General features: G+C 44.2%; 1 protein-coding gene across 4 annotated transcripts; it reads right to left on the bottom strand.

Moving 5' to 3' along the window:
• Positions 1 to 101: 101 nt before the first annotated feature.
• Positions 102 to 20,328, bottom strand: LOC139570130 (TBC1 domain family member 12-like). Of its 4 annotated transcripts, XM_071391700.1 has the most exons (15): positions 19,875 to 20,328; positions 18,694 to 19,843; positions 16,652 to 16,775; positions 13,916 to 13,972; positions 12,062 to 12,192; positions 11,485 to 11,567; positions 10,986 to 11,103; positions 8,950 to 9,056; positions 7,000 to 7,074; positions 6,172 to 6,263; positions 5,953 to 6,024; positions 5,727 to 5,855; positions 5,233 to 5,342; positions 4,780 to 5,038; positions 102 to 1,934 (listed from the first exon to the last, which is right to left on the bottom strand). In XM_071391700.1, the coding sequence occupies exons 1-15, from the start codon at positions 20,020 to 20,022 to the stop codon at positions 1,863 to 1,865; spliced, it is 2,727 nt and encodes a 908-aa protein (XP_071247801.1). In that variant the 5' UTR covers positions 20,023 to 20,328; the 3' UTR covers positions 102 to 1,862. The 4 variants fall into 4 exon arrangements, with proteins under 4 accessions (XP_071247801.1, XP_071247798.1, XP_071247800.1 ...); XM_071391697.1 differs by lacking the exon at positions 19,875 to 20,328 and having other exon boundaries at positions 18,694 to 19,868; XM_071391699.1 differs by lacking the exons at positions 7,000 to 7,074; positions 19,875 to 20,328 and having other exon boundaries at positions 18,694 to 19,868.
• Between the last annotated feature and the right edge of the window lie 319 nt (positions 20,329 to 20,647).

Genomic DNA, 20,647 nt, shown 5'->3' with positions numbered 1-20,647 from the left:
TGTGATCTCTACAAATTGATTGGAAAACACCGCCACCTACTGGTTGAGAAAACTGTTGTGCTTAGGTGTGGTGTGTGGCAGTCAGGAAAAACTGTTGACCATTTGGAAATAATCATCTCTTTGATTTATTTACATAATTCATAACTTCTGGTCTGATACAGTATCACAGGGGTACTTTTGAATTCATTTAAAATATATTTACAATTGTTTTAGTACTCAGTATGAAAACTATACAATATAGAGAGCATAAGAAACGATATGAAACATGTACTGTAGAACCATGAATTACAGCATTGATAATAAAATATGTTGGACCTCAACATAAGTGTTTGGTCAAATGTAAAGTAACAATAGATGTGAGCAACATCACAAACAAGACCAAGTTTTAAAAGTTAATTATGTTTCATGAATAGGTACTTTGAAAAGGTGTCCCATTGCTGTTTTATTCACAACAATATAATAGCTTCACTGTGGATTCATCCAGCAAGATTCATCCAGCAAAACACTGAAACCTCACGTGGCACAACAGGCCTTGATCATAACTCTCAATTCTATTACATTACACATAAGAGTCATTGGACGGAGGCGTCTTCTGTACGGGGGTGTACGAGCCGCGACGCTCGTTCTGAACATTAACACGCGACGCTTACGGTACGATTTCGGAAGCATAACCTTTCACATCCGCGAGAAAACAATAAGAAACCCGCACACTGCTCTTTATTAAGCTAGCTTTACGTATCGACCTCAATGCCTTCATAAAGCTAACTTAATAAAGAGAAGTGATAGTAGCAAGAGCAGTGTGCGGGTTTCTTTTTCCCCTAATTGTATTCAACTGTTGCACCTGCAACAAAGATAGCTCATATGTGCGAGTGCCTTTTGAATGAAAACAAAAACAAAAGGTAAATGTAAAGGGTTAGGGTTAGGGTTTCCATACGGACATATTTCCATGTTACAGCGATTGTTTACGAAAAACAGACGGAAGACAGAGTGGACTATTTGTGCTAATTAGCTATATCCGTCTCCGAACACCTGTGTGTAAACGGAAGACAGACGACACAAACGTGTTGTCGCTGAAAAATACTGTTGACTGCAACTGTGTTAAAACCAGTGTGTATTTTGCATTTGTGAAATTATTTAGATGTGATATGAAAGTAGAGGGATCTATGTTTCTAGAACCGTGCCGCAATTGAGAATCGATTCACGTTTAGATGGGAGTATTTGGCAGTTTTGTCTTTCAGAGTCAATTCGCCCTTTAAACAGAGCATGCAAGGTCCTTGGACTAAGGAGTAACGGTAGGCTCCTTTAGTCCAATCCTGGGCTAGTGCCACATGTCACACATTTTCTCTATTGCAATTCCTTTCGGAAACAATTGCTCACTGTAATTAAAACCTATTACTGGTAGTTTAGTTAAACTATTCGATGTCAAGCTTCAAACACTTAAGAAACGGAAGGGCTCTGTCAATTATTTCATAATTTTCCTTCTATGTTGTAAAGTTGGCTTGGTCAATTAAGTCATATAAATATATCTATGCTTGGAGGTGCACTTTCATAAAATATATATTGTAATGTTAGTGAGATAAAATCCACAGGTGTAACAAAGGGCCTCACTCAATCTAAGAAACTCCATACCTTTCTGATGAGACAGACCCAATTCATCACATCTACCTACAGTATATCATCATATATTAATGGTATACTACCATAAATACTCTCAATTCAATCAACCTGGCAATGGTGTCTGAGGCCTCCATCTTCAAGTATGATGTCATTCTTTAAGGTCCATTTACCATTATGACTCTAATGTGATTAAAGGCTCTCAATTAAAGAGAGGAATGTGATGATAAAATTGTTCCACGGCTGAATCATGAACTCTTCACTACTTGGCTGCAATTCCTGTCCACGTCCTTGTTCTCCTTTATCAATGCATTAAACACCTGGAGAGGAGAAAGAAGAAGGAGAACAAATCTCAATATAAAACTGCAACGATCGTTCTTTTTAGGCACACACAATACATACCTGTAGGTGGTGCTGCATTTCCACAAAAAGGCAGACTATTATATGGGTTATTTCTTATGCATTTCTTTACCTGACATACATTCACCTCTGCAGGTGCTGTAGTATATGAATTGTAGGACCCAACAAGTTTGAATCTATGATAAAGGTGGGCCGAACAGGCCCCCATTAATTAACTTAGACAGGGCTGTAGTGGAGCGGGTTGAGAGTTTCAAGTTTCTTGGTGTCCACATCACCAACGAACTATCATGGTCCAAACACACCAAGACAGTCGTGAAGAGGAGACTGAAAAGATTTGGCATGGGACCCCCGATCCTCAAAAAGTTGTACAGCTACACCATCGAGAGCATCCTGACCGGTTGCATCACCGTCTGGTATGGAAACTGCTCAGCATCTGACCGTAAGCCACTACAGAGGGTAGTGCGTACGGCCCAGTACATCACTGGGGCCAAGCTTCCTGCCATCCAGGACCTATATAATAGGCTGGGTCAGAGGAAAGCACAAAAAATTGTCAGACTCCAGTCACCCAAGTCATAGACTGTTTTCTCTGCTACCGCACGGCAAGCAGTACCGGAGCACCAGGTCTAGGACTAAAAGGCTCATTAACAGCTTCTACCCCCGTTCCATATGACTGCTGAACAATTAATCAAATAGCCACTATTTACCTTGATCCCCCCCCCCCCTCCATTTGTTTTGTACACTGCTGCTACTCGCTGTTTATCATCTATGCATAGTCACTTCACCCCTACCTACATGTACAAATTACCTCGACTAACCTGGCCTCGGTACTGGTACCCCCTGTATATAGCCTCGTTATTGTTATTGTGTTACTTTTATTATTTTTTACTTGAGTTTATTTGGTAAACATTTTCTTAACTCTTCTTGAACTGCACTGTTGGTTAAGAGCTTGTAAGTAAGCGTTTCACGGTAAGGTCTACACTTGTTGTATTCGGCGCATGTGACAAATAAAGTTTGATTTGATTATAACCTGAATTATTTTACATTGCAGTGTCTGTGTGACGTATCATTCCAAAATCGTTCCTAGACACACCAGTATCACACATAATTACAGGATATTTGTGAGGAATTCTGGGAGCATGTCCCAGTTCACACAACAGACTCTAGAAATGGCTTCACCTTAAACACATAATAATATTCTTATACATTCAGAAAGTATTCTGACCCCTTCACTTTTTCCACATTTTGTTACGTTACAATCAATCTCAATCTACACACAACACTCCATAATGACAAAGCGAAAACCGATTTTTAGAAGGTTTTGCAAATGCATTACAAATAAAAAACAGGAATACCTTATTTACATAAGTATTCAGACCCTTCGCTATGAGACTCAAAATTGAGCGCTAGTGCATCCTGTTTCCATTGATCAGCCTTCAGATGTTTCTATAACTTGATTGGAGTCCACATGTGATAAATTCAATTGATCGGACATGATTTGGAAAGGCACACACCTGTCTATATAAGGTCCCACAGTTGACAGTGCATGTCAGAGCAAAACCAAGCCATGAGGTCGAAGGAATTGTCAGTAGAGCTCCGAGACAGGATTGTGTCGAGGCACAGATCTGGGGAAGGGTACCAAAACATTTCTGAAGCATTGAAGGTCCCCAAGAACACAGTGGCCTCCCAGACTCAGACCCAGACTCTTCCTAGCGCTGGCTGCCCGGCCAAACTGAGAATCGGGGGAGAAGGGCCTTGGTCAGGGAGGTGACCAAGAACCCGATGGTCACTCTGACAGAGATACAGAGTTCCTCTGTGGAGATGGGAGAATCTTCCAGAAGGACAACCATCTCTGCAGCACTCCACCAATCAGGCCACACGGAAGCCACTATTCAGTAAAAGGACCATGGCAGCCCGCTTGGAGTTTGACAAAAGGTACCTAAAGACTCTCAGACCATGAGAAACAAGATTCACTGGTCTGATGAAATCAAGATTGAACTCTTTAGCCTGAATGCCAAATGGCACAGCTGGAGGAAACCTGGCACCATCGCTAAGGTGGTGGCAGCATCATGCTGTGGGGATGTTTTTCAGCGGCAGGGACTGGGAGACTAGTCAGCGTCGAGGGAAAGATGAACGGAGCAAAGTACAGAGAGATTCTTGATGAAAACCTGCTCCAGAGCGCCCAGGACCTCAGACTTATGCGAAGGTTCACCTTCCAACAGGACAACGACCATAAGCACACAGCCAAGACAACGCAGGAGTGGCTTTGGGACAAGTCTCTGAATGTCCTTGTGTGGCCCAGCCAGAGCCCGGACTTGAACCCGATCGAACATCTCTGGAGAGACCTGAAAATAGCTGTGCAGCGACGCTCCCCATCCAACCTGACAGAGCTTGGGAGGATCTGCAGAGAAGAATTGGAAAAACTCCCCAAATACAGGTGTGCCAAGCTTATAGCGTCATACCCAAGAAGACTCGAGGCTGTAATCGCTGCCAAAGGTGCTTCAACAAAATACTGAGTAAAGGTTCGGAATACTTATGTAAATGTGATATTTCATTATTTCATTTTTTTTCTACATTGCAAAACTTTTCTAAAAACCTGTTTTTGCTTTGTCATTATGAGGTATTTTGTGTAGATTGATGAGGGGGGAAAAATGATTTAATACATTTTAGAGTACGGCTGTAACGGAACAAAATGTGGGAAAAGTCGAGGGGTTTGAAAACTTTCCGAATGCACTGTATGTATTGTCACTTGGTGCAAACGTGCCCATTTTCTCACTTCCCTGTCTTCATATGTTTAGAGGAACTGACCTGGGACCATTTCTTGTTTCCGTTGAGCATTGGCATGGCCGCGATGCAGGCGAACAGCCTATCAGAGTCTATATCCTCTGGGAGGCGTGTCAGAAACTGGGCGCTATGGATGAAATCCATCTGTAGGAGCACATCCTCGTAGAGACGCAGGATCCCTAGACCCGTCCGGAACAGAAACTCCTCGCCGTCACGACAGAACACATCCCACACTCTACATGCCACGTCCAACGGCAACGACTTACTGTACAGAGTGAATATCCTGTAAACAGACACAGACAGATACACACAGGCCAAAAAATGGCAGTTAGCGGAACGGCACCGCAGCTGTGCTCTGATAACTGAATAATGACCTGACAGCATGGCTGGTGTTTAAAATGTGTGAGAAAACAGCTTGAAGGCCACACTAACAGATAACTGCTGCATGCTTTCATATAGAGATCTATAGTTCCTCACCAGTCGATGAGATAGAGATCTGGGGTGAGGTTGGAGATCTGGAAGTGGTTAAACAGTCTAGGGAGGTTCTCTTCAAAGAACACCTCGAACGCAGCAAAGTATTTCAGCATCTAGAGGAGAAGAAAAGAAGGTCAGAGACAGATTCAGGGACCACTAATTCAGTACTGTTAAAGGGCTAATTGTGCATCATGTCAAAATCATCCAAAAGTATCTCAAATTTATTGTGAAGCTCAACAAAGTCACTTATAGATGATATGAACATGATGTGGGAAAAATGCTAATATCAGTCCCATGATTTGAATGGGATTTAGAAAACGTTAGCATGTGGAAATGCCTGGGAAACTAAACCAAAGCATGGATTGCTGTCATACCTTGTCCATAGACTGCGTACAGGGTAAGGAAACCAATATGTAATTCGGGTGAAGTATCCCTTTAAATTAGTTTTAGAGAGGACAGTTTTTTTTTACTGTAGCCACTGTGGAAGTAGGACTCACTAGATCATGGTCCACTCTGAAGAAGGCCAGCTGACAGGGCTTGTTGAGCAGGTTAGCGAAGGCAATGAAGGCGTCAGCTTCCTCCAGGTTGAGGATTAACACTGCAGCTATGAAGGACATGCCCTGAACCTGAGAGAACAGAACCATCATTTTAGTTCACAATCACCGCATGTACAGTATGGCATAAAATAAAGACTTAAGAGTGCTGTTTTGAAGTGTTACTCACATATCCCACATCAGGTCTGTAACAGGTGTAGGCTCCCAGCACGCTGTGGAGGAGATCATGATATGGCCCACCCTGTGGTGGAAGACAATCAGAGGATGAGAAATGTCATGGAGCGCACACACACACACACACACACACACACACACACACACACCACACACCACACACCACACACACACACACACACACATACAGTAATGGGTAAGAGATGTACTGTACCTTCTGGAAAATAAAAAGAGGTGGGAATGTGCGGGATATGTCCAGCTTGATCAGGTCCAGACTGGACTCTCTGTCTGCCAGCGATGCCCCATCTAGCATTGAAACACAAACAGATTATTAACGAAAGGAAAAACTTTATAATTTCAGTTTACTAAAATAAACTGATCTCCTGCTGGTTCGACCTCTCTGTATCGTTGTCTGTGCATGATAGACCGAGTAACTCGGTAATCAATGATACATAGAGACACTGATGCCATGCCAATATTTTGTAACCCTGATACGATGCCTAAAACAGAGCCTCTCCTTGGCTCTGGAGAGGAAGATGTCATACAGCTCTGTAGAGAAGAAGACATCCTGCAAATCTCTCTGTTCAGCTCCATTAAGACCTGTTGGATCCATCTCCTGAGGCTCTCGTTGGCAACAACACAGTCTTTCTGACGAGCTAGAGGAGAGAATGTGTCACTGTTGGCTCTCAGCACTACACCAAAGGCCAGATAGTCTGACATGATGGCAGAAACAGACACTTCGCAGAACACTGGAGTAAAAACAACAGAAAACCTTTACAGAAAGTTCTCCAGTCTCCTCCAAGCCTGCAAATGATTGCTGAACGAGGGGGATTTGTGCAGCAATGTGGGACACCAATATGGCCGACAGATGTGAAGCAATGAGAGGAAATAGCTTTGCCTCAAAGAGGAAGAGAGGAGAATGGATGAGTCTAGGGTCTGAGGAGTTCAGTCTAACATGCGAGGAGCTTGGCTTTAATTCACAGTCTTGCCACGTGACAGCCCCCCCCCCCCCCCATCTCAGACGCCCCCATCTCAGACGTACCGTCAGCCTCTGAACCCATCTCACTGAAACTCCTCCACCTCTCCTTGGCTCTGGAGAGGAAGATGTCATACAGCTCTGTAGAGAAGAAAAGAGGGAAATGAAAGAAGATCTCTCGCAATGAGTCAGGCGGTGGGTCCTCCAGCTGAGACGTCTATTATACTTTGTTGTGTAACCCACAAAGGCCTTTTCATCTAGCAATTCCTTCCACTACATACACAACAGGCTCGTAAATCTATTCCAGCTGAAAGAGGTGAGCGTGTTGCTTTGTTAGAAAACAAACAATATGGTACTACATTTCTACAACTATAACCTTGGCTATTTTAATACATTTCAATGTAAACTCAGCAAAAAAAGAAACGTCCCTTTCTCAGGACCCTGTCTTTCAAAGATAATTCGTAAAAATCCAAATAACTTCACAGATCTTCATTGTAAAAGGTTTAAACACTGTTTCCCATGCTTGTTCAATGAACCATAAACAATTAATGAACATGCACCTGTGGAACGGTCGTTAAGACACTAACAGCTTACAGACAGTAGGCAATTAAGGTCACAGTTATGAAAACTGAGGACACCTTTCGACTGACTTTGAAAAACACCAAAAGAAAGATGCCCAGGGTCCCTGCTCATCTGCGTGAACGTGCCTTAGGCATGCTGCAAGGAGGCATGAGGACTGCAGATGTGGCCAGGGCAATAAATTGCAATGTCCGCACTGTGAGACGCCTAAGACAGCGCAACAGGGAGACAGGACGGACAGCTGATCGTCCTTGCGTGACAGACCACGTGTAACAACACCTGCACAGGATCGGTACATCCGAACATCACACCTGCAGGACAGGTACAGAATGGCAACAACAACTGCCCGAGTTACACCAGGAACGCACAATCCCTCCATCAGTGCTCAGACTGTCCGCAATAGGCTGAGAGAGGCTTGACTGAGGGCTTGTAGGCCTGTTGTAAGGCAGGTCCTCACCAGACATCACCGGTAACAACGTCGCCTATGGGCACAAACCCACCGTCGCTGGACCAGACAGGACTGGCAAAAAGTGCTCTTCACTGACGAGTCACGGTTTTGTCTCACCAGGGGTGATGGTTGGATTCGCGTTTATCGTCGAGGGAGTGAGTGTTACACCGAGGCCTGTACTCTGGAGCGGGATCGATTTGGAGGTGGAGGGTCCGTCATGTTCTGGGGCGGTGTGTTACAGCATCATCGGACTGAGCTTGTTGTCATTGCAGGCAATCTCAACGCTGTGCGTTACAGGGAAGACATCCTCCTCCCTCATGTGGTACCCTTCCTGCAAGCTCATCCTGACATGACCCTCCAGCATGACAATGCCACCAGCCATACTGCTCGTGCTGTGCGTGATTTCCTGCAAGACAGGAACATCAGTGTTCTGCCATGGCCAGCAAAGAGCCCAGATCTCAATCCCAATGAGCACGTCTGGGACCTGTTGGATCAGAGGGTGAGGGCTAGGTCCATTACCCCCAGAAATGTCCGGGAACTTGCAGGTGCCTTGGTGGAAGAGTGGGGTAACATCTCACAGCAAGCACTGGCAAATCTGGTGCAGTCCATGAGGAGGAGATGCACTGCAGTACTTAATGCAGCTGGTGGCCACACCAGATACTGACTGTTACTTTTGATTTTGACCCCCCCTTTGTTCAGGGTCACATTATTCCATTTCTGTTAGTCACATGTCTGTGGAACTTGTTCAGTTTATGTCTCAGCTGTTGAATCTGGTTATGTTCATACAAATATTTAAACATGTTAAGTTTGCTGAAAATAAACGCAGTTGACAGTGAGAGGACATTTCTTTTTCTGTTGAGTTTATGTACATGACATCCTTCACTTTGTATATCTTATTCTGAAAGCAAATCATATTTTAGCATGCCAATGGGAATAAACAATTATGATGGGAGTTCTATGAGTTATGACTATTGAAACACCATACATACCTGGGGTGATGTTGAGCTCGTTGCCGATGGCTAGGCTCCAGACCTTTCCTCTGACGTTGGGGGGCAAGCCCCGCCACCAGAGCTCTCTCACCCGCCGAGTGTTACGCCTACAGGGGGACACAAACAGACTGGCATGGGCCTACTGAACAACGGAGCCCTGACCTATGCCCACTGACTGACTGGCTCACTGCATGACTGACTGGCTCATTGCATGACTGACTGGCTCACTGACTCACTGACTGGCTCATTGACTCACTGACTGACTCATTGACTCACTGACTGGCTCACTGCATGCCTGGCTGGTTCACTGCATGACTGACTGATTTACTGACTGACTGGCTCACTGACTGACTGACTGGCTCACTGACTGACTGACTGGCTCGCTGACTGACTGACTGGCTCGCTGACTGACTGGCTGGCTCACTGACTGACTGGCTGGCTCACTGACTGACTGGCTGGCTCACTGACTGACTGACTGGCTCACTGACTGACTGGCTGGCTCACTGACTGACTGGCTGACTGACTGGTTCACTGACTGACTGGTTCACTGAATGACTGATTTACAGACAGACTCACTGACTGACTGGTTCCCTTACTGACTGGTTCATTTACTGACTGGTTCGCTGACTGACTGGTTCACTGACTGGTTCACTGACTGACTGATTTACTGACTGACTGACTGGCTCACTGACTGACTGATTTACTGAATGAATGGTTCACTGACTGGCTCACTGATTGACTGACTGGTTCACTGAGTGACTGGCTCACTGACTGACTGGTTCACTGACTGATTTATGTACTGACTGGTTCTCTGACTGACTCACCGACTGACTGGTTCACTGCCTGACTGAATGATTCAATGACTGATTCACTGACTAACTGGCTGGCTCACTGACTGACTGGCTGGCTTACTGACTGACTGGCTGGCTCACTGACTGACTGGCTGGCTCACTGACTGACTGACTGGCTGGCTCACTGACTGACTGACTGACTGGCTGGCTCACTGACTGACTGACTGGCTGGCTCACTGACTGACTGACTGGCTGGCTCACTGACTGACTGACTGGCTGGCTCACTGACTGACTGGCTGGCTGGCTCACTGACTGGCTGGCTGGCTCACTGACTGGCTGGCTGATTTATTGACTGACTGGTTCACTGAATGACTGATTTACAGACAGACTCACTGACTGACTGGTCCCCTTACTGACTGGTTAATTTACTGACTGGTTCACTGACTGACTGATTGACTGACTCACTGACTGACTGATTTACTGAATGAATGGTTCACTGATTGACTGACTGGTTCACTGAGTGACTGGCTCACTGACTGACTGGTTCACTGACTGATTTATGTACTGACTGGTTCTCTGACTGACTCACCGACTGACTGGTTCACTGCCTGACTGACTGGCTCACTGACTGATTCACTGACTGACTGACTGGCTCACTGACTGGCTCACTGACTGACTGATTTACTGAATGAATGGTTCACTGACTGATTCACTGAGTGACTGGCTCACTGACTGACTGGTTCACTGACTGATTTATGTACTGACTGGTTCTCTGACTGACTCACCGACTGACTGGTTCACTGACTGACTGATTTACAGACTGACTGATTTACAGACTGGTTCACTGACTGACTGGATCACTGACTGACTGGATCACTGACTGACTGACTGGTTCAGTGACTGACTGTCTGTCTGAATAACTGAATGAATGGTTCACTGACTGGTTCACTGACTGACTGGTTCACTGAGTGACTGCCTCACTGACTGATTTATGTACTGACTGGTTCACTGACTGACTGGTTTACAGATTGACTGATTTACAGACTGACTCACTGACTGACTGGCTCACTGACTGACTGACTGGTTCAGTGACTGACTGACTGTCTGGCTAGCTGACTGGCAGAATAACTGACTGACTGAGTAACTGACTGAATATTGTACTGACAGACGGACTGCCTGACTGACTGGACAGTGTACATAGCTGCTCCGTGCCAGTGGAGAGTTGTTTAGCAGGAAGTGGCTCACATGTTGTCCCAGTTGGGCAGGATGTCGTGGTTCCAGACCACCATGGCGTTGGCGATGCTGTCCTCCTGCTTAAACCTCTCCTTCATCTCTTTCCTCTTCCTCTGGGCCTCCTTTAACTCTGTGGGATGGGGACACAAATCCTTTGGTTACACTTTACAATAACTTCAATGAATAAGCCATTATACATGGTTATAAATGTTAACAGATGCTTATAAATGTTAACAGATGCTTATAAATGTTAACAGATGCTTATAAATGCTTTATAATAATTTGCATAAAGCTTTACAATTGGTAAAGTACATGTAAAATTACAAAAGTATTTGCAACAGCTACAACAGACAGACTGAGCTAAGTGCCATCTGGAGTCGACAGGCCAGATGCTGCTGACCACCATTACACAGCTCTGAGGAGACAGACAGTGCAGTAACAGTAGCAGTACCAGCAACAGTACCAGTAACAGTACAAGTAACAGTACAAGTACGAGTACAAGTACCAGTACCTCTCTTCTTGGCCTCGGCCACCATCTCGTCATACTCCTGACGGTGACGCTGGGCCTCCTCCACAGGCTTGGCAGGAAGGTTCCTGCAGAGAGACAAGAGGAGATGGGACACAGTATCAGCCGGTTTCACCGTAATCCATGCATATCACAGCAACTGAGGACACAAAATGGCTAGTTGAACACATTGAGGACTTAAGAGAAAGTAAGACCTACAAATGAGAGAGACTTTGCCTTGCATACAGTGTGTTTGTCATGGTTCAGGCGACATGCTCATATTTCATATACTGTATCTATTCTTAATGAGGGCCGGAGGTCTTGGATCAGAGAGAGCAGCTGAGGAGAAATACAACACTGCTCATCTCTGGATGCTGCATTTCTTACTGTGTTCTTCATAGACACCACACCCTGGCCTGAGCCTAGTTGAAAACAATGGAATGTGTGTAAGTAATATGGCTGCAGGTCTGGGAGGTTAGGCCTTTCCCCTTGTATGAACCGGGGGGCAGAATAAACTAAAAAAATAAGAAAAGAGGAACTGACAAAGAAAGAGAAAGAAAAAGGAGAGATAGTGGGGACTTACGAAGGCCTGTCCTCCAGTATAAGAGCCGTGGTGGACAGTGGTTCAAAGTCCAGGTTCTTCCTCCGGCCATGTTGAGGCTGAGTAGGAGACGTTCCCCCAGATCCAGCCTTGCCCGCCCTGGCCTCGTACTCCTGCAGATACATCAAAAACCTAAATCACCATAGAAACTGGAAAACACAGCCCCAGTATATGCATTTCAACTAGCCCAACTAGACTTATGGGTTTACATTTGAAAGGAAGGAAAGATAGAGTGGGGTTAGCCACGAGGGGCGACAGGATCAGCTGACAGGATGATGGAGATCACAAAGCCCATACAGGCAGACAGAGAGAGAGAGAGACAGAGAGAGGAGAGAGAGAGAGAAAGAGAGAGAAAGAGACAGAAAGTGACAGAGAGAGAGAAAGAGAGAGAGAAAGAAAGAGACACGAGAGACAGAGAGAGAGAGTGACAGAGAAGAGAGACAGAGACACAGAGAGAGGAGAGAGAGAGAGGGAGCGACAGAGAGAGACAGAGAGAAAGAGAGAGAGAAAAAAACAAATGGGGGGACTGAGGAGTATGATGGTTGTTGATGACTGGAGAGTTATTTCTAGAGGGGTCAATAAATACCTAGCCATGCCTAATGCATCAGAGCCTGTTGAATGAATGCCTTTATGTTCAGTCGCTCTACATGACGCCACTGATATCCTATGGGTTTGTTTCGTGCGAGTTGATACATTGAGTATCTTAGACTTAGTGACCATACATCCCTCACCTCCACTACACAATAAAAAGTCTCACCTTTGGCCTTTCACGATGCATGAAACTGCTTCTGTATGGATGTCAATGGCTACATTGTCTTGTGTTGTGGCTGTGGCTCCTTCAAGGCATTTATTGGTGCAGTTCGTGGGACCGAGTGGCGCACCGGTTTAAGGAACTGCATCGCAGTGCTAGAGGCGTCACTGCAGACCCGGGTTTGATCCCGGGCTGTTTCACAGCCGGCCGTGATCGGGAGTCACATAGAGCGGCGCACAATTGGCCCAACGTTGTCCGGGTTAGTGGATGGTTTGGCCGGGGTAGGCCGTGATTGTAAATAAGAATTTGTTCTTAACTGACTTGCCTAGTTAAATGAAGGTTAAATAAAATAAATAAATGACATCGGTGCTATCAGAGGAAATGGCTAGTAGGGACGGGGGAGGGGAGTGCCATCTAAGGAGAGTGAGATTTACCAACACCAGTGAAGAAGAACAGCCCCCCCTAATAGTAAAAATTGAGAAATAGTCACAGCTCTTTCTCCAAATGTATTGCTGCTGTCCCATAGTACTAAGAAAAGTCAGAGATGACCTGTGTATAACCAACACCCATGCATTTCTATTCACAAATGGTATAGCAGAGAAGCAGCTCTGGCACCACTTGTAATGTCAAAGTGTATATACAATCACGTAATCAACTGTGTATTCATAATCCTCAAGTCAAATACACCAGTAAACCAAAAATCCTTACATTCCCAGATAAGGAATAAAAGGAATACAATCGATATGGAATAGATCTATTGCACTAGAGAAACATGTGGTCACATGTACTGTATGTTAGGACAACTGGAACAAAAATATAGTCATACTTTGGATTCAAACCTTTTGAGCCACAGAGACTAAGCTGCTGGAGCTATGGCAAGAGTCTCAGAGACCTTGGTATTGTTGAAGAACCTGCGATTATTTTTTTTCGATTTTCTAACATGCATTTATTTCCCTTCCCCTGTCAAAGTGCTACGGGTTGGCATGGGCATGAGTTGGATGTTCAATGGAAATGGTTGCTTGGCAGCCCCATGCAGATAGGAGATTGAGAAGATGACTGAAAGGGAAACTTGAGAAAGTCCATACCCCTTCGCTTAAGAGATTGGGTGCAGACACAGACGTGAGACCACCTGGAATACTCTCCTGATGAAAGAAAAACAGAGTTTACACTCAAGAGTTAAATAGCTCAATCCCTCCAAAAACAACTCCAAACTGTCTTTCAAACTAAACAATTATTTCAAGTACTTCAGTACACTTCCAATCCACATAAGCATCTTTGCCCTTCGGATAGGGTTACGAAGATAGTCAACTTTATTAAAAAAAGGCCTCTGTTGGAGATCCAACTCAGTCCCTCCCTCCCCTTGCACGTAGGATAACTGCATGAATAAACTTCCCATCATCTGAGTTTCTGTACGGCACATTTGTGTAACACATTACAGATGAACCCTCTGACATCTACACTCTGGGGCGGCAGGTAGTGGTTAGAGCGCTGGACTAGTAACCGAAAGGTTGCAAGATCGAATCCCCGAGCTGACAAGGTAAAAATCTGTTGTTCTGCCCCTGAACAAGGCAGTTAACCCACTGTTCCTAGGCCGTCATTGAAAATAAGAATTTGTTCTTAACTGACTTGCCTAGTTAAATTAAGGTAAAATTAAAATTAAACAATTAAAAAAACATCTACACTCTTAGAAAAAAAGGTGCTATCTAGAACCTATAATGGTTCTTCGGCTGTCCCCATAGGAGAACCCTTTGAAGAAACCTTTTTGGTTCCAGGTAGAACCCTTTCTGGTTCCTGGTAGAACCCTTTCTGGTTCCAGGTAGAACCCTTTCAATAGAGGGTTACATTTACATTACATTTAAGTCATTTAGCAGACGCTCTTATCCAGAGCGACTTACAAATTGGTGCATTCACCTTTGGGTTCTACATGAAACGCAAAATAATTCTATGTGAAACCAAAAAGAGTTAGTCTACGGGGACAGCCAAAGAACCGTTTTGGAACCCTTTTTTCTAAGAGTGTAAATCCCTGCTCTAACCCACGTAGCTCACTCTAGATGAGATCACTCTTATCTAGTCATAATCTCAGTAGTGAGGCATATACATTCTCTCATCCCCGTCTACAGTTGTAGAGTAATAGAGTTAAGTGCACTACTAATCCAGTGAAGGGACAAATGTAATTGGCTTTAGTGTCTGTTTCCATCCAGGCATGAAAACATGTATTATTGCCTCCGACGAGTGTGTAGACAGATCAGTACCTGCAGGGTAGAGTGGGGGAGGTAGAGCGGGAGACAGGGAGTGAGGGAGAGAGAGGGAGAGGAAGAACAGAGCTAGGGGCATAATTCAAGCCCAGCCGAGGCTCAACACAGCAGGCAAGAGGCATCCACCTTGAGTAAGACCAGCTCCTTAGTTACCCAGCCAGGCACAGAGCTAGCTGGAGCATACACCCTCAACAGCTGTAGTGGCCTGCCAGCCTCCAACATGGAGGACCTGAACCCTACTCCTACCACACCCTACTCGCTCTTGTCAAGTGTTGGGAAGGAGTAGGCCAAGTACAGACTGACTACAGCCTTTGCCACACTTATCTATAAGCTCTGATGTCATCATTACAAGATGCTCTATTACAGGACACACAGAAGGACAGATATAAAGAATTGACTTGAGCTGTGAGTTGCTATCAGTTTGCTACCTGGTCAGACTGATACAGGTTAGTTATTGTGAGAATAGGGCCTAGGGAGTGATTGTTATGCTGTGGCATTACATATTGCACAAGGCTGCGATTAAACTAATGATTCATGTGATACAATAAAACAAAGGCCTGTAAATGCAATGTATCATTGGTGAAGGAGTTGAACAGAAGGGGTGTAAATGACTTGATTTAAATTAAATAACGGTAGTTCTGGACTTTCTTTAAAGCTTTAAGCTATGTTAACAAAGTGAGGTTACTGTAGGTATGTAAGGCTGACATAACCTAGATGAATAGGGATTAAGTCCTGACTAGCACGTAGGGGAAATTATCTGGGTTAAACATTGAGCTCATTGCATTCAACTAGACTTGCTGGCTTCACTCCAGGGAGGGTCAGATAGCATTCTCTCCCATACACAATATTGTACGGGAAGTTAGACGAGCAGTTAATAGGTTAGTGAATAACTACTGTAGACTTAGGAGCACTGTGACATCAGAGCCTGCATTCAAAAAGCTTCTAAGAGCACAACACTTGATTCAAAAACTTAAAAGAGTTTCTCCATTTAAATGACTATACGAAATTCAAACAGAACGTTATGTATATAAAACCAGCTCAGCTCTGCAGATTTTGCTACGAAGAGACAGAATCATTTGATCACTTATTTGGTATAGCCTCTATGTAGCTTGTTTCTGGTCACAGGTTCAGGAATAGCTGAAAAATCACAACATTTATCTAAAATAAACACTACAAATAGCAGTGTTGGGAGATTTGAAAAACCACAGTCAATCAATCAACAATACTTTTAGTAAAATATTGATCTTGAACTTACAATCTGTAGATACTATGCGATTAGACAGGTTCAGAATCTATGTGAAACATCACAGCACAGTTGAAATATATATGGCACATGGAAATCATAACAGGGCAATTTACGGAGATAGGCGGAATGGACTGAGAGTAGCTGAGGGGTGGGTTTAAAAGCTCTAGATCAGCACTCCAACGATGCGATTCTTGATGTATACGGACCCAGGTCCTCCATGTCAATGAAATCCTAGTTATTATGATTTAAAAGACAAAACTGATCCTAGATCAGCACTCCTAATCTGACATGCTTGAAGAATACAGGACCGGGGTACCAACCTGCTGTATGGTCCTCGAGTCCTTGGGAGGGCTCTCTCTGGCAGCAACCTTTCCAAACAGCTTCCACCCAGGTACATTCTGGGACGGACTCTTCGGCTCTATATGCTTCTTGGAAAATAAACCCCTGAACAGACAGAAAAGCCAGGAGAATGTGTGGGTAATTATTAATGATGACACACTTTAATTTTATTCCTCCGGTCAGCGAGACAGTTTTGATGAGTAGACATACTGAGAAAACAGTGAAATTAAGGTTTCTCTGAGTCTCTGAATCATTTCCTAGATCTGACATACAGTCAGGTCCAAAATTATTGGCACCCTTGATAAAGAGAAGCAAAAAAGACTATCAAACAAATAATATAAATACTGAGCTATATTGTATATGCTCAGGGAAATGGATTTTGTTTAACAAGTAATAACAAATAATAAAAAAAAAAAGATTGGGATCAAAATTATTGCCAACCCTATTTTCAATAGATCACCCTGCGAGGATAACAGTATTTTTCTAAAATGTTTTATGAGATTGAAGAAACACATTGGGAGGGAACTTAGACCATTTCTCCATACAGAATCTTTTCAGATCTTTGGTCCTTCATCTGCACTTATGGACTGCCCTCTTAAAACATTTTAGAGTGTTTATAAAGGAGATATATGTAAAGGAGTTATATGTAGTTTATAGACTGTTCATTCTTATATATACTAATCAAGAAAAAGACCCAGTGAAGTTATCCTTGCAAAGGGAGGTATTGAAGAGAATAGAAAAGAGGGGTGCCAATAATTTTGACCCCTATCTTTTTATTTAAAAAAATATATATTATTTGTTAAACAAAATCTCTTTCTCTGAGCAATTGTAGTAGTATATAATAATACATATATACAGTACCAGTCAAAAGTTTGGACACACCTACTCATTCAAGGGGTTTTCTTTATTTTTACTATTTTCTACATTGTAAAATAATAGTGAAGACATCAAAACTATGAAATAACACATATGGAATCATGTAGTAACCAAAAAAAGTGTTAAACAAATCAAAATATATTTTAGATTCTTCAAAGTAGCCACACTTTGCCTTGATAACAGTTTTGTACACTCTCAACCAGCTTCATGAGGTAGTCACCTGGAATGCAGTTATTTTTTTCAGATAATATAGCCCAGTATTTTCATTATTTATTATATACAGTATGTTTTGCTCATCTTTCTCAAGGGTGCCAATAATTCATACTAATAAGTCATACTGATATGGTCCGTTCAGCTGAGTGAGTGAATTGCTGGCACTCTTATTTCATCAATTGAATCAATTTCACCTGATCCTATGTGGGATTATAAACCTAGGGGTTAACACTTTACATCAAGGTGTACTCAAAAGTGTTTATAAAGGAGTTATATGTAGTTTATAGACTGTTCATTATTATATATACCAATCAAGTTCTAAGTATTTATTACATATTTATAAACGATCTATGAATTAATAATTAACTGTTTCTAAATTGTTTACACCTTAAAGCAGGGCTCTCCAACCCTGTTCCTGGAGAGCTAACCTACTGTAGGTTTTTCAAACTGCACGCAGAGACATACAAATGGTATCCACTGGTTCATCTGACTCTTGGGAAGTAGATAAAGGGCTTCATTGCCAAAATCCAGAAGTATCCCTTTAATGTAAAGTGTAAACACCTAGGGGATGTCCTTGTGGGAACATTAATATAACAGCATTCACTGCAGCTGGCTCCATTTCCACCAGGTGGGTCTCTGCCTGCGCTAAATGTTGACTGAGACCTGGTTCTAGTTCTGGCTTTGTTCATTCTGTCTGGTGTGCTGTTACAATATCAGGACACATCTCTGTTAGGAGAGCATGGTTAACGGAAGTGACTGCTGTTGTAACGGGTGTATATTGCAGCAATAATGCGGCTATACACAGTATAAATGCAAACATGACGTGAAGAGAGGTAAGCAGACTGAAAAAGTTTGTACCGCTCTTGTCCTTGTAAAAAAATCCTCTCGGCACCCTGCAAATAACCTCAGACCACAAAGAAAACAGCTCATTTACCTGCCGAAATACTCAGCGATGCCGGGTCTTTTTGACTGTAAGGCCAGTTCAGAGGAGTCCACACTCAGTCCTATATGTCCTGGGGCAGACTGACGTCTGCTGGACTCATAGGTGTTCCTGGAGCTCAGACTAACGTCCATGAACCTGAGGTCACTGTAGCCTTGGGCCCCCAGCTCCACAAAGGTCTCCCCATCCTCATCCTCGTCCCCTGGGCTGAGAATGCTGGACGGGTCATAGTTCAGACTGGTGGTCTTGTGGGACTGAGGATGGAGTCTGGAGGATGGATCACCTCCTGAGTGACCAGATGTTGATGGTTCTGCTCCCTGCCTGGTGTCTGGTTTGACACTGCAGGGGTCTTTCGTTGGTGCTGGGATTGATGGTAAACCCTGAGAGGTGAGACTGGAAGTAGCACCATCAGATAGCTCTCCTGCAACGTTAGCTTGTTTTCTAGGCTGGGCCCCAGCTCCGTCAGGTTCCTCTCTGATATTGCAGGATTCGTGATGGCCCTCCCTTGCACTCACTGCAGACAAGGAGAGTTTTTCACATTGTGGGTTAGAGATACAGGTTGCAGCTCCATCAGAAAGAACTGTTACAGCTGTCTCTGTGTTTAACTTGGCACTGTTGTATCCTATCAATAATCCACCGTTTGCCATTTTGTCCTCCTTGTCAGAGGTCGTACTTCGGTTAATATGTGGTCTAATAACAGCATCACTGCGAAGAGGACTCTGTATAACACAAACGGTGTCTCCAATCGAGAACCCCTCCGGACCAGTCCGGGAGGCTGCTGTGCACCTCTGTTCAAGCTGTCCATTCCAGGAGTGTGCCAATGACTGCAGTGGCTCAGCTGCTGTCACACAGGCATCTAGTCTTTCTGCAGAGCAATCATTGTTCTTCTGAGCCAGGGAGGTCCCCCAGAGAGCACTTCTGTCCATTTCCTCTCGATTCACTGCAGTGATAGCAGAGCAGCTCCCTGCCTTGGAGGCAACCATTATTGACCCAGTCAACCCGTTTGTAGCAGCGTCGCTACCTGTCTCAGGAATGACACAATTGCTTACAGTGCCACCAGATGGGCTGTCAGTAACTAAATCGAGCATTATCGTACTCCCGACACGTACACACGCTACTGTGGAACGGGAAATATCCTCTCCTGCTTCACCGGCTGCGTCCGCTGTCAGTTCAACACGTCTCATCCCTGTTGACATGTTTAGAGACAAGACCTGCGGCGTCGGCGGTATCATCAGACAGTGGCTGGTTGAGAGATGTGCTGCTGGTCAACTTTTCGTTCACAGACAAAGCCGGTGGAAAAATGCCATTCTCTGCCTTTTCCATGTCATTCACATTCCCCACACCACCGCTCCACAACAAAAACACTGTGGTGGCTGCATCAGCTACAATTGCTCGGTCCCGGTTGTTCACTGTAGGCTATGCCTATCATGATCTCAGCGTATCCCTAATTACACGATGATGACGCAATCAAAATACGGTTTCTATATCGAGAGATAGCGGCAGGAAAAGAGAGAATGTCAGTCGTATGGTCGTGTGTAATTTCTGTTAGAAAAACCGGCATCCGCCCCCACTTGGACAGCGAATTTGAGCAGGAGCCATTTTGAGATTCCAATGACGTAGGGGGAGCGCAAATCCCCCAGCACTCAGACGGAAAATCTGGGATGAGGTGACATCTGCTGTCCGTACGGCGCTATAACACGCCTGGCTTATCCGAAACATTTTTTTTAAACAGCACAATGCGCAGGTATTCAGGATTTGTTCGTTCAGCATAGGTTTTTAAGATGTAGTATCCCGTTGGTCTTTTGTAAAGGGACTCACAACAATGGCGGCAGGCTAAGACCTGGAAAGAGTTGATCACACAATGGAGTAGTTTAATTTGGTTCACTTCATAGCCTACACAGGGTACCTGTAGTGCCCAGTTTAGTTTCAGCACCATAGACAGCGCCAA

This window comes from Salvelinus alpinus, chromosome 3, assembly GCF_045679555.1.
Source record: "Salvelinus alpinus chromosome 3, SLU_Salpinus.1, whole genome shotgun sequence".
In the NCBI taxonomy this organism is placed as follows: domain Eukaryota; kingdom Metazoa; phylum Chordata; class Actinopteri; order Salmoniformes; family Salmonidae; genus Salvelinus; species Salvelinus alpinus.
Note: the sequence above shows the minus strand (reverse complement) of the source record. Positions and strands in the feature narration are given on the sequence as shown.

Coding starts and splice junctions, on each gene's coding strand:
- LOC139570130 (XM_071391700.1), bottom strand. CDS start 20,022: ATGGAAAAGGCAGAGAATGGCATTTTTCCACCGGCTTTGTCTGTGAAC. Junction 6,025..6,171: donor CTCTTTTTATTTTCCAGAAG/GTACAGTACATC, acceptor CTTCCACCACAG/GGTGGGCCATATCATGATCT. Junction 5,343..5,726: donor TCAGAGTGGACCATGATCTA/GTGAGTCCTACT, acceptor CTTCTCCTCTAG/ATGCTGAAATACTTTGCTGC.